We start from the raw sequence: 17,377 nt of genomic DNA on the forward strand, positions 1-17,377 counted from the left end.
TGAGGGGCCCCGAAGCTCAAGCTTTATGAGCATCATCTGCCTCTGATTATTGGTGGCCTGAGAGAGCATTCTGGTAGGCATGGTGGTAGCAAAAGTCAGGGAAAGAGCTTAGAACTAAATGGGAAGTGAGGAAGTAAATGGAAAAGGAGAATGTTGGCCACTCTTTCAAGAAGTTTGGTTCTAAAGAAGAGAAGAGAGATTGGTAGTTGAAGGAGGGAGTGAAGAACTGAGATCCAGAGCACATGTGAAGGATGAGCCTTTGGTAGGAGGAGTGGGGCTTTATCTGTTGGAATGGGGGGGTGGGAGGAAGAGAAAGTAGCATCGGTGCAAGGAGGCTTTTCAATTTGGCAGTGGAAAGAGAATTATTTCCCATTTACTTTCTTAATGAGTTATATAGTAAAGTGTCACCTGATGTGGGGATGGAGAATGTGGGGAAGGGGAAGAGACGTGGTAGAATGGAGAAGGTTTTAAATAGTTGCCTCGTACTTTGGGAAAGTGAATTTAGTAGAGAAATGGAATGTGATCACAAGGTAACCTTACATGTGAGAATTGTAGTCATGAATTTAACATAAAACCAGTCATACCTCACCCCCCCTTTTCAGTGATGCTTTTTCGGCAGCAGCGTGCAGCTACTCTAGTGTAGACATGTTGGATTCATCCAGGCTTGGATTTTTTTCCAAATAGATAATATGGAGGGAGACAGTGGCCAGAAATTTAGAGGATTTTCAAGGGCGTGATTATGATGGGCTAAGTAATCTAAGCTAGACAAGGAGGAAAATGACCTCAGAAGGGAGCTGATGCATTATGAAAAGTGATGGGTGTCAGTGCCTTGGGGGGCCAAATCCAAGAGCTGTTGCAATGGAAGTAATAGTTGAGTAGGGCACACTGACCATCATGGCTTCCCTCTAGGCCCTCAGTGTTTAACTGCAATGGCTTGTGACAGCCTAACCCTTCTCATGTTACTGATATCAGATGAAGGTGTTCTAGGAAGCCTCTAATAAACGTAAAATAAAGAGCCCCGTTTGAAATTCTAAAGTTGTTCAGTCTGTGATCTAAGCACGTCTGGGCTGTATGGTGGGCTAATGGGAGGGTCCATTACGGACTCCTGGGAAAGAACTTTACTAAGGGACCAAGGAGCCTACTGGAAATGAAGTTTATCCTAAAGAAAGAGGTGTTTTTGAGGTATAGTGGCTTGATCCAGCTCAAGCTGGTCAGTGATGAAAGGAAGAGGCCCTTGGAGTTCAGCACAGTCATCATGGCCCAGCTCCAAGAACTTCTTGAGTTGAGGAGAAGATTCTGTAATCAAGAGTGGGTTGAAATGGAGAGCACGGTTTTTTAAAATCTTACTGAGGACAAAAGGCAATATACCGCCCATGCAGTGGAGTATAGAACAGGAGGTTTAAGGGTTACCTTTCAGAATTTATTATAATAGCAAGACAATAATTATTATTATTGCAAGGAGTCAAATTATTGCATGGGTCAAGAAATGAAATTCTTGTAATTGCAGGTGGGGATGGAACTGTAGAAAATCTTTTTTGCTATTATGACTCTATTTTTATGCTTCGGCTGGTATGGCCTGGCTGAACACAGCTTATGTAGATTCCTGTTATGTGTATTTCTGGGGTTGATGTAACTGACAGCTTTGTAGGTAGATACCCATCACTGATCAAGGCTCATCGATATCTTAAAGGCCCCAGTTCTATGTTGCAGATGTTCTTCTGTGCTAAGAAGCACAAATTCAGATAATATCAAAACAAAACAAAACAAAACAAAAAACAATGAAAGGGAAACCCAGAAGAGACTGATTAGAATTCAATATCATTTCTAAGAGGGGCTCTGTAACCTACAAAGATTCTTGCAGGGCTTGGGGACCTGATCTGATTGGGTTAATAGTACAGAAGGATTAAATTCAGAATTAAAGGTAAGCTTTTAAGAAGTTTTTTTTTTTTAATTATCAAAAATGTATGCAAATGCCTTTGCAGCATTGATGCCATAAGCATCAAGCCAAGAAACTCCTTAAAATATCTGGGGGTCTCTTTCTCTATCTCCATATACTCATAGATGCGCAGGACGCCAGAGCATCAAGAGGTCTTCAAGAGAGCTAGTCAGACTCTTACTTTGCAAGTAATGAAACTCAGACCCAGAAAGGAGAAATGAGTTGACCTATTAACATCAAATCCAGAATTCAAGTCTCTTTACTCCTTGTTCACACTTAGACTCTTCAGGTTAGACCCCTGTTCCTCTTCCAGGAGACTGCCAAAAGCACAGGTTCCCTACAAAGGCAGGTGTGCAGCTCAAACTGTCCAAGAAGACTTCATATATCCTTTCCAGGTAGGATTGGTAACTGAACTGACATGTTTTTCTAAAATTTCCTTGGAGGTCTGGATTGAAACCTGGCCCCTCACCTGTAACTGGGCTGTTGCTGCAATCATCTTCTGCCGAGTTTGTAGTACTGTGGATGAGGACATGGAGATAGGTGTGCTTTTCCTCAACCACCTTATATCTTCCCACATACAAGACAGCTGCAAAAGAAGTCACGAAGTCATATCATTGCCCAAGCCAGTACATGATTTAGGTTGTGGCATCAAAGCAATGTAGGGAGAAGGAAACCTGACCCTTCATGTTTGTTCTCCAGTCCATTTTCAGATGCATGCAAAACAACTTTTTGATCTCTGTCCAATTGGAAAAAGATCTGAATGTTAATGAAACAACCAGATTCACATTTTAGTCTTTGCCAAATGATCCCATAACTCAGAATAGTGGAGACACAGTCTGACAGGATGGAAGCTTCTTTGCTTTGAAAATGTAGCGTAGATACTATTTTGGCATTTTTAACGACATAGGGCAAATCAGGGCTGAAAGAGACCTTTGAGATAATTTACTCCCACCCCAATATTTTGATCACTGGACACCCCTCAACCCCTCAACTAAAGTTTCAGAGATTTATGCACAGACTTGGTGCAAAGTGGGGAAGAATAAAATTAGAACTCAGGATACCTTTGTGAACCACAGAAAATCTTGTGTAATGGAACTGGTGTGAGAGTCATCTACTTCAGCAATCGGTATTTGATCTTCATTGGTGACTAACATATTGTCTTTGTAATAAAATATAACAGCTATGTAGAGTCCCCTAAAAAGAAAAAGAAAAATAAAACTTGTCCTCAATCATCTTCTCCTCCAAGCCTGGATCATGGAAAAAATATTTTTGGACGTGATAAAAGATAATTTAAAATATACCTATGAGCATATTCTTAAATACCACAAATTTATTGGCTATCTTGTCCAAATTTTCAGAAGAAAAGTGAATTGTGTATTCTCTTAATAATAAAAAAAGGAAATTTCTACCAAGTTTCCTCTCAGAACCAAAAACAGCAGATTCCTGAGAAGCTCAGACTTCCTGGAAAAACTACATAGGACCCACCGTTTCAAGGTCTTCACAAACTTGTTTGAGGAATGGAATAGGTGTTTCAGGCTCCTAGAGACTGACTGCTTGCGGCCCGTGGTTTGTAATTTTGAACTTTCTGGAACACAGAAAAAAAAATACAGTGTAAATTCCACTGGAAGAACAACACTCTCAGTGCCTTCTTCCCACCTTTTTCCCTTTCTGTCTCCTGTCCCCTCAGTGTCACTTATACTCAGTTTCCTATGTAGGGATTCAGCTCATTCATTCCATCAAGATGCTTTTGTATCTTGAGATGCCAGTAGTTAATTAATGAACAGCTCCTCAAAAATGTTGGAAATGAGTAACACTTATAACTCCAGGTGAAGTCACTTAGGTGTTTTGTTTATATTCTCCTTATTTATTATGAGGTGGGATCTGAAGAAACACGATCAACTTTTGTCCCCAGCTCCTATTGCCTTTTAATAGTCACATACTTCTCAATGTTGGCAAAGCTCTTCTTGTTAGTCTGCATATTCCATTAAATTTTTTTTTTCATTATAAAATTAATATAGGCACATTGCAGGAAGTCTGGAGCATAGGAAAAAAGAACAAAACCCCACCCATATCATCCTGCCACGTTAGCAGAACCACTGCTAGCATTCTGGGGTAGTTTTTTCCAGTGTGTATGTTGGCTTACAGAAATAGTTGTAGGCATAGGCATGATTATCCTCATTATTCGGAAGAAGAAACTGAGACAGAGAGGTTAAGTGGATTGTCCAAGATAAAGGCAGTACCCAGAAAAACAAACATTTGTTCACTGAAATATTTATTGGTACGCTACTATATGTTAGGTTCTATGGTTACAGTGATGAACACATCATCCGTTGCTTCTGTTTAGCTCTTTTATTTACAACTGGAGCTCTCACTGATAAAAGTAGTAGATTTCCTGTAGCAGTCTTTGCATACTGTGCTCCCTAGAGCTGAACTAGATGACCACTGATTTAATTCTCATCTTAAATGTAATTAATGAAGGGAAGCTGAGGTTATTGGGGTCATCACCAAACTCCTGACAGACATGTTACTGGGGATGAGAATATGGTCCATATCATGGGCGAATGGCCCATGGCTGAGGCCCAGTGTGGCTCTGCCTATGATCCTATAGGAGCAGTTGGGAATGAGCTGATTGACACAAGCACTCATGCCAGTTTCAAGCTTGTGTTGGTAATGGTTATTCCTGGCAGAACAAAGCAAAAGCATTTTTTTCTAACTTGAACATGTATTTTACTGGTTATAGTCTACTTGAAAATAATGCTGCTGGGACTTCTGATTAAAGGCAGCATATTGAACTTATTTATCACATACTGCTCTCTCCCAAAATCTTACTAAAAGCAGAGTAAAGAGATTTAAAAAAGAGGAAGTGACATAAATCTGTAAAGACAAAGAGATGGGAAAGGAGACAAAAGCAAGTGAATTTTGCTAGCTACAAAGCAGATGGACAGATGGATTTAGCAGACCTGAGAAAGCTGAGAAGTAACCTGACTCACCCATGGGCACCATATACTGCTGGAAGAGTGGTGAATGTGGAGCTAAAATCAGGGAGTTTTGTTGAAATCTGTTTAAAAAGTAGTTAGACTTCTAAATATCCTCTCCTACCCTTTCCCCACTCTAGAAGAAAGCTAGTAGCATATTCTCTGGAAAGCAGAAAAACAGAGATCTTTAGAGTGAAAGATACGGTGTATGGTTAAAAAATGGAGGGAGGGAGTGGTATGTACTGAAAACAGGTGGATTAAATGAAAGTTTCCATACAGAATATATCCCCACTGGACTCTTGGAACAGTGGTACTCAAATTTATAGTCTCCAGGCAGAACACTGGAAGAAGCATCTCTGGAGACTCTGATTAGTGTAAGAGTACACCTAAAGATTCTGACATTGGCTTTACTGCTTTCCTAAAGATAAGGCCATGCTAGATCACCCTACAGTGATCTGTATAAGCAAGGAGCCCTATCCATGTGCTCAGAGCTTCCCAACAGCAATTGAGTTCTCTTCTCTTAAATCTGAGTACACATCCAAGGATCAATAGGCAGTTTGAAAAGCATGTAACAGAAAAAACACAGGCCAAAAACAAACAAAAGCAATTTAGAGGGGAGACCATGTTGAGAAAAGAAAACATAAAACGAAACAAAGCCTGTCATTAATAGCCTGAGAGACAAGCAAAGACACTGCATCCTTGTAAAAAAGATAAAGGTCTGTAAGAGAAATATTCAGAGAACAATAGAGAACATTGGAAATTAAAAATACGTTATCAAAGTCTGAAAAACCAAATAGAAAATAAAGTTGGGGAAATCTGCAAGAAAGTGGAGCAAAGAGACATGAGGGTGGAAAGTAGGAGGGGGGGAAATACCTAAAGGGCTGGTCCATGAGGTTCAGTATCTGAAGAAGAGTTCTCATAGGAGAGAGCGGAGCAAAAGGAGGGGAAGAAATAATTAAAGAAATAATTTAAGAAAATCCCCCATACTTGAAGGCTATAAGTTTCTGTATTGAAAGAGCTTGCCAAGTGTGCAGCACAACAGACAAAAATAGAGCCACGTGAAGGTACATAACAGTGAAATTTTAGAATACTGAAGGTAAAAAGAAAACTTAAAACCTTCCAGGGTAGGAAAAAGTAGATTTCATATAAAACTTCTGGAATCAGAATGGTATCAGACTTTTCAGCACTGAAAGCTTGAAGGCAATGAAGCAACACCTTCAAAATATGAAGGAAAATTATTTCAATTGGGAATACTATACTTATCCACTTCTATACTTATTCTTATTTATCCTAGATAAATATTAAATAGAATAAATACATCTTAAGACACTTAATGTATCCAAAAATTAGCTCCCAAGTATCCTGACAGGAAGCTACTAGAGGAAAGGCTCCACCAATGGCAGACAAACCCCAGAAAAAGGAAGAGATGGTAAACAAAAAAGAAGAAATCCAGTATTGGAGAGTGGCAAGAAGAGTCCTCAATGTGGTGGTGAAAGGAGATCCTAGGGTGCCAGTAAGTAACAGACATAGAGGCAGCCAGTAACCAGGCTAGACTGGAGCAGGTCAGAGGACTCTATGAGAGGTTTCTTTAAGAAGATGCCATTTGAAACAATACTTATGTATCTGATTGTATTGAGAGAAAATTGATAGAACTGGAGAATAGCTTGGGGATTAATTCATTATAACCACATGGAAAAATAAAAAAGCACATAATAAAAGTTGATTATTATCTACAGAGGGAACAAGTTATCCAGGAAAGGAAAATAATCATAAAATTTATATGGTCATTATAATGTTAGCAGTAAATATTGATCTTATTAAAATGACTATATTAGGAGGATGAGGGAGTAGGAATTACATGTGCGTATAAGAGGGTGGAGGGATAAAAAAGAGAAATACTCATCTTCCTTAGTGAGATAATAACTATATATATACGTATATTTTTAACATACAAATCATTTTAATGAAGGACCAATTCTACTTTGTATATTTTTTTAAAAATCAAGAATTAGCAATATAAGCCTGTTATTTAGAGATATGGAGAAAATATCAAAATAATTGAGCCTCTAGGGAATAGAAAATGGAGGATGGGAGAAATTGTTTTTTCGTTCATAATAAAGTTCTTCGTAGTTCTTTACTTATTTTAAGTAATTCAGTCCTCAGATGGCTGACAGGTTTATATAATTCTTATCTGCATTTTACAAGTGAGCAAAGTGAGGTATAGAGAAGCTGGCAACTTGCTTAAGGTCATGCAGATTTGTAAATGTCTAGCCTGTATTTGAACCCACATAGTCTGGCTTCAGAGTATAGTCACATATAACTTAAATAAAAATGAAAACTAAACTAAAAAAATTAGACTAAAAGAAGAGAAAACTGAGAAATGCTACTACCAGTTGGGAAAGGGGCCCATGAAAATGTCAGGTATTCCAGGTCTCCAGTTTGGGCACGTGGTACAATACACTTGTACCTTTGGAGCTCTTGTGGTTGGGTTGGGGCCATGTGACCAGTTTTACCAATGAATTTTGAGTGTAAATTATAAAGTCTTGTCCATATGACACCTTCAAGAGTCTCTTTTCCTTCTCCCATGGGTGCTGAAATATATTTCCAGAAAGAGGATCATGACAAGACAGAAAGACAGGCAGCCCTCAGCCAACCAGTGGTAGACCTATAGCATGTGGGAGAAATAAATATTTTGGGGGTCATTTGGATACTACAGCATGATATAGCCTATCTTGACTGATACAAGGTCTAAACTCACTTTTCTCCTAAGAACCACTGTGGCTTCTATTCTGTCTCTGCTTAGTTCAGGGCTCTGGAGCAATGGTTAGATTTCTGGACTCTGAATGCAGCAGATCTTTAGCTTTTAAGTGCTTGGAGCATAGAGAGCTTATGTTATTCATACTGGTATGTCTAGCACCTAACACATAGGAGACAGTGTTTCAATTAATGTTTGCCAGTTGAAAAATTGGATGATAATTGAAATTCACTCCTGTAGGGGACTGCTTTAGTGGACACAGTTGACTTCTTTATAATTCATTATGTATGTCAGGGCATCAACCCTGTGGACAATAAAGGCCACTCAACAGCTCCATTGAATTTCCATCCCAGTACTAAAGATGCGAATTAGCTATGGCCAGTTCTTTAGCCAAAAATAGAGAAATTAGTGTGGGTTTTGGTATCCCCCATGCAGGGCTTTGGTAGGAGAAGGGATGTTTTATTATTAGTTCTGCATTTAGAATATGCTGTGTATTTATTGAGTACTCCAGGCTCATTACAATGGAGTCAATGATTATACTTTAATTCTAGGACATATAAAGTGCTGAGGCTGGAGAGCACCTCATTGTTCATTTGGAAGAACAATGAAAACAATAAGCTAGAGTTTGCAGAGTGCCTACTCATGCCAGATGAGTTTAATACATTATCTAATTTAATTCTTGTAACAGTCCTGAAAGATACATATTATTATGCTGGTTTTTTTCTGATAGGGAAGCTATAGCTCAGAGAAGTTAAATGTTCTTCTTAAGTACACACAGTAAGTGGGTGAACTGGGGTTTGAAATAATTGTTTTTTCTAATTATAAAATTTGTAAGCCACGTAGTATCAATATAGTTTATTTTAAATAACAATTTTGTAGTTTTCTGTATGTAGTACCTAATTATCCTTAATTTATCCTTTTAGATTTAGAGAGATTTATGTTGTATCATCTCGGAAGGTCATTTCTTTTATCCTGGTGTTCCCCAAAGTTTGCGGCTTGGAACACTAATTCTGTAAAAAATGTTTTACAGTGGCCAGGTAAGTTTGGAAAATGCCTGCTTAACCAAATTCAAAATTTCTTTTTATTAGAGTCTGTAATATTTTAATGTCTATTTTACATTTCCTAGAGAGGGATATATAATGTAACAATTTCCAAATATACTTGACTAGAGACCCTTTTTCAGATGAGCATCTTATAGAACCACTCTTATGTGGAACACACTTTGGGTACTGTTTAAATGTCCAAAGTACATTTCAATATAAAAATATTCCTCCCTTTTGGGAAGTTCTACCTTATGCCTTACTTAAATCTTTCTTGATACTGTGTGTATATTTACATCCCTGTGGGGTGAAAATAGGTACATGATAAAACTTGGATGGAAACCATAGAAATAATTGGGCTGTCTAGACAATCATTTCTTGATTATTGGAATGTAATCCAGTAGTATTGGGGAGAACATCTAAATCCTCAGATAATATAAAAAATAATCCCTCATTCTCATGAGTAGTTTTAGCTTTCCCCCTCTGATAAAGACCAAACACAAAGTGGCTTATGAGTTGCAGAGAATAATCTGTCCAATTGCTTCATTATTTTTGCCTGCCATGCAGGAACCAATGGGCAGGGAAATGATGGAGAGGCAGAAGAGAAAGGAGCCTAGATAATGCCTGTCCTGGTTAAATGGGCCCTGGATAACTGAGGACTGAGTGTACTTTGGTCGGTGTGGAATGTTGAAGTCCCTGGTCTGGGTAAAGTTTTCCTAGAGATCCGGGAGTGAAATCCCACTTGGGTTTCCTTCTTAAGCCTCTTCCATGCATATTTACATCTCCTAATGAACCACCCACTCATTAGAACATTATTTTCTTGCAAACAGTTGCCCTCATTTCTAGCTATAGCCAGCATTTCTGAAGGGCTCTGTTGTCATAGCTATACAGCAATTGGGAACAACTTTTTGCTAATGCTAAGTATGATTTCTTTATACCTAGTCAAAACTCATTTAGCATTTCTTAGTTTCAACCATAGATTATTAACCTAGCTGGTCCTGCGGTGCCCTGAATCTAGAGAGTACAATGCAGTTAGAGATGTGATGGGTGAAGGAGCATGGAAAATGAAAACTTTATGGAACTTTAATTCTCCAAATAGAACTAAGTGCCTGCTCCACGAATCATTACACAGATCAGAAACCTGACCCTGTCCCATTTGAACAGCCCAAGTAGAAAGTAATCTTTTTAAAGCTTCTCAGAGATTTTCTGGGTGTTGTTGGCTAGGTCTAGAGAACTTATGCTCTACTTTCTCTTGAGCAGTAGTATAGGGGAAGATTAAAATTCAGGGGGAGATTAAAATCCAGTGCCCTGTCCTGATGTAAGGGCGGGAGACAAAACCGAGGTGTGGCAGGAAGACTGGCTTGGAGACAGAAAACCTACGTTGGTGTCTTGATTCTGGTCTTCTTGGCATTGTGACCTTGGTCAAGTCACTTGGCCTCAGTGATAATTGCCAAAAACGAGGATGAAAAAGAGATATTGGATGTGAATTGTATGTAAATTTTATAATCAATGTACACAAAAGTTTAATATTATTGTTGCTGTTATAATTGGTTGTGCTTCCTCAGGGATGTTCACAGCATTTTTGTTGCAGGTGAAAAGTTTGAGGGTGAATATCCCGAAGACTCAGCACACTGAGAAGTTTTGTGAGGGTACGATTTAAAGGGAAGGGAACTAATGGCAGCTGCAGTTTTTCCTGTGCTCGTTTTCAGACTGTTCCTGTGGAGTGAGGGTGCAAAAGACAGAGGACGGGAAGGAAGGGAGAGGGAAGGCTCTTCTGAAGGGTTAAAGTAAGATAGTGCTGTAAAGTGATTCCAGATGTACAAATATTAATATCTCTCTCCCTCCCTGATGAATGAGAAGGTATGACCCAGTTAGGAAACTGCTAAAATTACCGGCGCCACCGAGACCTCAGCCGATGGCCCAGCACAGATTTTTATCCTTACCCCGGCAACTATAATGCTGATGAAGGGCTCGGACCTGCTGCAGCAGACCTTCCAAAACTTCACGCTGTCCCCTGTGTCTAGGCGCTCTGTCGTCATAGTCTTTCCAGTCTATTGAACAAAAGAAACAAACAGAGTAAAATTTTCAAGTAGGGGAGGCCTCTTCCCTGCACTGCCTCGGGAGCTGAATTTTGCTCCTACTACCCACAGACTGTGTGGATGAGCACCCAGTACTTGCACGGCTAGCAGGCATTACCAAGGGTTTGGAAGCTGCCATTTTTCAGGCCCTGTGCAAAACAGTAATTGTGGTTGGTTTCTTGTGTTGGGCAGTTTTAAGGCAAGAGAAAACGGTAATTGAAAGCCCAAAGAAAATAGAGAAATCTGGGAGTCCAATTTCCCCTCCCCCAGCTCCTTACCCTCCTTTTCAGCGTCTGTGTCCTAATCAGTTCCCCTGTCACCTCTCCACTCAGCACCCCAAGTCGCCACTGGATTTCCACAGTAGGAAAGAAAGGGGTGGGAATGTGCAGACTAGATGAAATCCACGGTCCCAATGCTTTTATTGTAGGTTTGACACGTTTGGCCAAATTGACATTTCTTTCCAAGGAAAGAGCCCATGTCAGATGCCAAGAAATGGAAATCTACATTTTGCTCTAATGAATGTCTGCTTTGGTTAGCTGGCACAGCAACTCCTGCACATACTCGGAGCCACCAACCACCCTGTCTGCTCAGTCTCTAAATATACAGTATTAGCTTACATGGCAAATTTAAATTGCAGTACCCACTGAGATTTTTCTCCCCCTTCTATTTTCATTCCATTTGGCTATAATGATATCAAGAGTAATAACCCGTATGGGACTAATGTCAAGATTATAATTCTGCTGTCTCCAACTCTAGATACTTTTTTCGGCAGGTCAGTCATTTCATAGTCCATCCCTATTCTCTTTCCCCTGGTTTTACTTTCTGGATCTTTCAAAAGCAACAACTTTAAGTGCTTCTTGGTTGGAATGCTTTCTCTAAAATTGCTAGACATTCTTCTCGAGAAAAGCCAGTTAGTTCACAAGTATATTTGAGGCTTAAATTCTAATTGAACAAGTTTCAAATTCCCTCCACCTAGAGTTATTTTAAAATATGGAGTCTCCCTTGTTTAGAAACTTAAGCAGATGCCATGACAGTTAAAGTTAGGTAAAAGCATTCCACATTGGTCCATCCAAGGCCGAGTAGTTCAACATAGTTAGAAAGAATGCAGGTTCTGGAGTCAGATAAACCTGGGTCTGAGCCCTGGTTCTTCTGATTCCTAGCTCAGTGTCTGTAAAACAAATTACTTACACTGACAGGGCCTCTACTCTGTAGCATGAAAAAGGAGTATCGTGTCTATCTCGCAGGATTTTTGTGAGGGTTAGATGAGAGGTGTATTAGCTCTCCAGTGCAGTGTTACGTGGAAAGCCTTATGTAAATAATAACTTAAAAAGAAGGGAACTCGTTGTTGGAAAGTTAGCTTCCTGAGTGGTGGGTATGGAAACATCATTTCTTACCTTAGCAGGTAATTCCCTTCGAAGAGGAAGGCCTCAGAGATTTTCTAATTCCTCCTCCTTCCCACCTTCCCCCATGCACCCGTCTTCATTGTACCTCTTAGAAGACTGAGGCCCAGAGATAACCATTCCAGTTCTAAATTTTTCAGCTTGGTGGTGATGGTGGCATAGCCAGGACTATAACATAGTCTCATGACCCTCCGTATAGTGCTCACTTCTTTATACCATGGACATGTTTTTGTTTTTGTTTTCTTTTGAGAAGGAGGGTCAGAGTTTGGTTGGAGTCTGTGTGGTGTGGCTTAGTTGTGGTCAACTCTGGAGACAGGGAATTGGCATAGGTGCTTTCTGTGGACTCTGTTCTTTGTTGGCAGAAACTGTGACTTAATTTCTCTTTGCTTCAGGTTTTTTCTCTGTAAAGTGAGCTTTTGAGTCTCTTTTTAGGTTATTTGTGGTTTCAAAGAAATACTGTAAGTAAAGCACCATTCTGGGCACATTGGAGATGCTCATTAAATGTTGGTGAGGCATTGTGACTAGAAGCATGATGGTGTTCACGTAGGATGGGCTAGGAAAGATCTTTTACTGGGAAATTTGGAAATGTTTGAGGGAACGAACTCCAAGTGGCCCTTGGACTATCTATAGTTTCCCTGGTATCTGGACACAGTGAGAATAAACATTGCTCTCATGTATTCCCAAAGGCCATTATGAGTTTATTTCCTTAGTTGGATGAATGTATCTGAAGTACTCAGATAAGATGAGCAATGTTGTTGGCTTGAGTAAGACTCCTGGGGGACTGAATTACTATATGGCCCTGAACATGCTAATACATTCTAATGAGTGCTAATACTGCCATCAATGCGGGGGGAGGTGAGGTGGACCTGGCTCTTTCAGCTGAGGCCTATTACATCAGAGGTGAGCTTGAGCTGATGACTTTATGAGACATTAGAAAATTGCTAATGCTAAATTGCAGCCCGAGTGAGCACTGGACATGATGCCAAGGTTTTTGGAAAGAATGAGTCTTTCTCATAGATGTTTGGAAGGTTCTGATGACTACATAAAATAGGAGACTTTAGGGATGAGGGAGAAAATTGAAAATATATTAAGAAATCAGGAGCCTGACAGGAATAAACTTAGTGTGGTAGGAAAAGAGCAGATCATGCCACATAATACTGTTCACTGTTCTGGTAATGAGACACTTCGGTTGCAATGCAATGCAATTCAGAGCTTACATTCACTGGTGATATCAGGGCTTTCCTGATCGTAACTCAGACAAGCCTGTCTGGGTCCTTTTCTCTTATTATGTACCATACCATATAACATAAGTCTATAAAAACACATTCAGGCCTTTTGTAAAAATATTTTTAAAAGTTTTATAGCTTACTGGAACATATTACCAAATTTCCAATTATTCTGTCATGTTAGAATACATTGTCTTCTAGTAAATATCTGAATACTGATACACGTTACATCACAATGTCATACTCTGTTTATAAATAGAACCAGAGTTTTTATATTGTTCTTTCCAAGTGACATGGCATGTCTGCAGTGACTGTAATGACATGTTTGGATTTCAGTTCTTTGCCAGATACCCCTACTAATCAAATGTGCTCTTTTAGAAAGTGTTGCCATTTGCTACGTTAATTACCAAGTAATAAGTAACTCTTCCCAGACCTGGACAACTGTTCTTTTCATTCTGGAGAGAGCTCTTCAAATGGGCTCTGAGGGAGAGTGTCTGAGAAGTTTATAGAACCGGGACATCTGGTGTTTATAAGTAAATTCATCATGCAGATCAGAATTTGCATGGGGTCTGCGTTTGGAGTGGGTTTCCCTCTGACCCACCTTCAGGTCTAATTTTTTTTTTTTCTGCTTTTCTATCCCTTCTGTCCCTCCACCTCCAAAAATGCATACTCTTTTTACCCCCGTAGAATGAGATGGGTTCCCAAAGTATCTTGATCTTCCAATATTCCCCGTATGTGTTTCTGGTAAGTCTTCAGTAAGAAAGATATCCAAGTAAGACTGGAATAGTTAAATCATCAAATGCTAGGGGACTTAGGCGTCTTAGAGATCCCCGGGATTTGTGGTCCAAGGCTCTGTATGGCCTGGTTTAGCTAGCTGAATCCACCAGAGGCAGTGGTCAGGAATGGTTGGCTGGCTTTTGGTCTGATTGTCTGACTGATAGCAGGGCATTGGCTACCACCGCAGAGTCTTCACTAGTTCAGACTTGAATCCTGGCTCAGCCATGTTACCAAAGTTGTGACCCCAGGCAAGGCAACACCCTCTCTGAATCCTAGTTTCCTTATTAATAGAGGAGGAGGACAGCATAGTGGTTAAGAGCAAGGAACATGGGGTTTGGACCTGGCTTCAGTGCTTGCTAGTTTTCTGTTGTTGGGCTGTATGTATATGTGTATGTACCTCAGCATTAATAGCTCCCTCATCAGTAAAATAATAAAAATCACCTCAATAGGTTTGTTATGAAGATTGAGTTAATCTGTGTAAAGTTCTTAGATTAACATGCAGCATATAATGAGTTTTATAAATGTTAGCTCTGATGTTGATGGTGATACAGATGATAATGATGATGCTTATCCACAAGATGGGAACAATGACTGTTGTCAGGTTTAAGTGAGACACTGAATGTGAAAGCCCATAATATACCACCTGATTCGTGGTTTTTCCTGGGCAAAGGGTTATTGCAATACTTGAAAAATACAAAAATATATAAAGTAGGAAACTAAAGAGCCCATAATCTCATGACCCAAATATCTGCTGTTAAATTTTAATAGTTATATGCAGACACACCTACCTAATTATAAGTCAAACTCACAGTTTAAATGTTATGTGAAAAAAATTATGATGTTTGTTTACATAAAACTTATAAGAATTTCTTCTATACAATGAATCGTTTCTTAAAACACCATTTTTAGGGGTTGCACTTTATTCTATAGTATGGATCTATATATATCATACTTTATTTAACCACAGAGTTAATATTGGATATTTGTTCTCCCCACCACACATGATATTTCACTATATCAATATATTGCTGCAGTGCACATATTTGTTCATGATTGTGTGTCTGCATCTGTTTCTTTAGGTTAGATTCTTAGATGTATAATTCTAGGGTAAAAAGAAATGAATGCTCTTATAGCAGCTGATATAATATGGTACATTGTGTTCCACAAAGGATGGAGCAGTTTGCACTTTCACAAGAAGTGTATGATACCATTTTAAATGATCCCATTGGTGAAGATTTCTAAAATAAAATATAATTCAGAACAATAGGTTCATTATGCAGAAAAATCTATCATGTAGTATGTCTGGAGATGTTCTTCTTGTTAATTAAATTTTCTGGTTAATAGAGAATTACCAAATACACCAGACATAAATTATTAAGTTTAAAATAATGAGAAGGGGCTTTGCTGGGTTTTTCAGCCACCATTATAAATATTATAGATTTCTGTTTGTGGCAGAGTGTATCAGAGTGCCTGTTAATAAGAAAGCTTTTCTTCTGACAGAATGTAAGTAAGATTTGCCAGACTTTTGGTGAGGAAGGGGAGGTGAGGTCTAAAATGGACTGCATGTACTCTGGGCCAGCCAGTCCTACTGTGCCATTTCAGTACATCTCCACAAAAGCCCTGTGAAGGGTATGATCGGACCCATTCTACAGATGTTGAATTGAGACTCAGAGACTTTCAGTAAATTTTGAAAGCCACACAGCTAATAAAAGGTATAATGGGTATCAAATTCAGTCTTGCTGGTTCCAAATTCCCTCTTCTTTCATTCCACTGAGTTGCCTCCCAGGGGAACATTTCTGCAGAGGAATCATTCATTATGTGGCCAGATGCTACTCTGAGGAGGTCTTATTAGTCCCAAGCAGTGGGGAGAGGGAATGGCAATGGCATCCTGAGGATGGAATTGGAGTTGGAGTCTGGCCAGGCTTGAGAGAGTTCACAGCCACCACCTACTAGAAGGAGAGGCACATGCTGGTGTCGTGGTCTGAGCAGGTCCCCATCCTTTCATGTTATAAGCCGAGACTTGAACAAAATACTGTTGGCCCTGCAAAGTATCGAAATAGAGAGAATGATGCATTGGGAATTTTATTTAGTCAGTTTTACCCTAGAAGCTTTATTCTGTGTCTGATGAACTTGTTCATCCCACTACCCATACTTTAGCCTTCTAGCTTTTCTTGACTATTATGTTTTTACATGATACTAAACATATTTGGGGTGCCCTCTTAGTTTTTTTGTGCTTTCTTTTTTCAAAATTGGAATATCATGGTTGCTTTTCCTGACCTTCCCCAAACCATTATACGCCAATTTTTAAGTCATAGTTCTGTAAGGTTTACCAAAACCTGCAATTTCTCACTCTCACCTCTTTTTCCTTATTTTCTCCTCCCCAGCGGCAACTACTATCACCTTTTTCTAGCTGATCAACTTGCTTTACAAGATCGACAAGTTGTAATGAACATCTTTTCAGATTAATAATTAAAGATCTGCTTCATTCTTTTAGTAGTTGTATAGTACTTCACTTTGGATAAACACAGTCATTCATTTAACCAATCCCTCATTAGTGGACATTTAGATTGTTTCCACATTTTATGCTAAATAAATAATGCTGCAATAGATATCCTTTTCTCAGTTATTCAGACATTTAAAAAATTAATTCTTTGATGCTACTTCAGTTTTAAAACCATTATTAAAACAATGGTTTATATGCTTTAATGTTTTATGACATTAAGAATTAAGGATTTGGGCCTCCCTGGTGGCGCAGTGGTTGAGAGTCCGCCTGCCGATGCAGGGGATACGGGTTCGTGCCCCGGTCTGGGAGGATCCCATATGCCGCAGAGCGGCTGGGCCCGTGAGCCATGGCCGCTGAGCCTGTGCGTCCGGAGCCCGTGCTCTGCAACGGGAGAGGCCACAACAGTGAGAGGCCCGCGTACAGCAAAAAAAAAAAAAAAAAAAAAAAAAAAAAAAAAAAAAAAAAAAAGAATTAAGGATTTGTGGCTGTATGGAGGCTCCTCAAAAACATAAGAATAGAACTGCCATATGATCCAGCAATTCCACTTCTGGGTATTTATCCAAAGAAAACAAAACACCAATTTGAAAAGATATATGCACCCCAATGTTCATAGCAGCATAATTTACAATAACCAAGGTATGGAAGCAAACTAAGTGTCCATTAACAGATGAATGGATAAAGAAGATG

At 39.3% G+C, this 17,377-nt stretch overlaps 1 protein-coding gene across 3 annotated transcripts in view; it reads right to left on the reverse strand.

Moving 5' to 3' along the window:
• The window catches only part of ANKFN1 (ankyrin repeat and fibronectin type III domain containing 1), a gene marked incomplete at both ends in the record, with an annotated part of 278,167 nt that overhangs the window by 51,819 nt on the left and 208,971 nt on the right, over positions 1 to 17,377 (reverse strand). For all 3 annotated transcript variants that reach the window (XM_082603572.1, XM_082603571.1, XM_082603573.1), the window contains 5 exons: positions 2,406 to 2,522; positions 2,998 to 3,130; positions 3,422 to 3,521; positions 10,650 to 10,757; positions 16,138 to 16,228. In XM_082603572.1, coding sequence (XP_082459698.1) covers positions 2,406 to 2,522; positions 2,998 to 3,130; positions 3,422 to 3,521; positions 10,650 to 10,757; positions 16,138 to 16,228 — 549 coding nt within the window. The remainder of the gene's footprint in view (positions 1 to 2,405; positions 2,523 to 2,997; positions 3,131 to 3,421; positions 3,522 to 10,649; positions 10,758 to 16,137; positions 16,229 to 17,377) is intronic.

This window comes from Mesoplodon mirus (assembly GCF_964341445.2).
Source record: "Mesoplodon mirus genome assembly, chromosome: 18".
In the NCBI taxonomy this organism is placed as follows: domain Eukaryota; kingdom Metazoa; phylum Chordata; class Mammalia; order Artiodactyla; family Ziphiidae; genus Mesoplodon; species Mesoplodon mirus.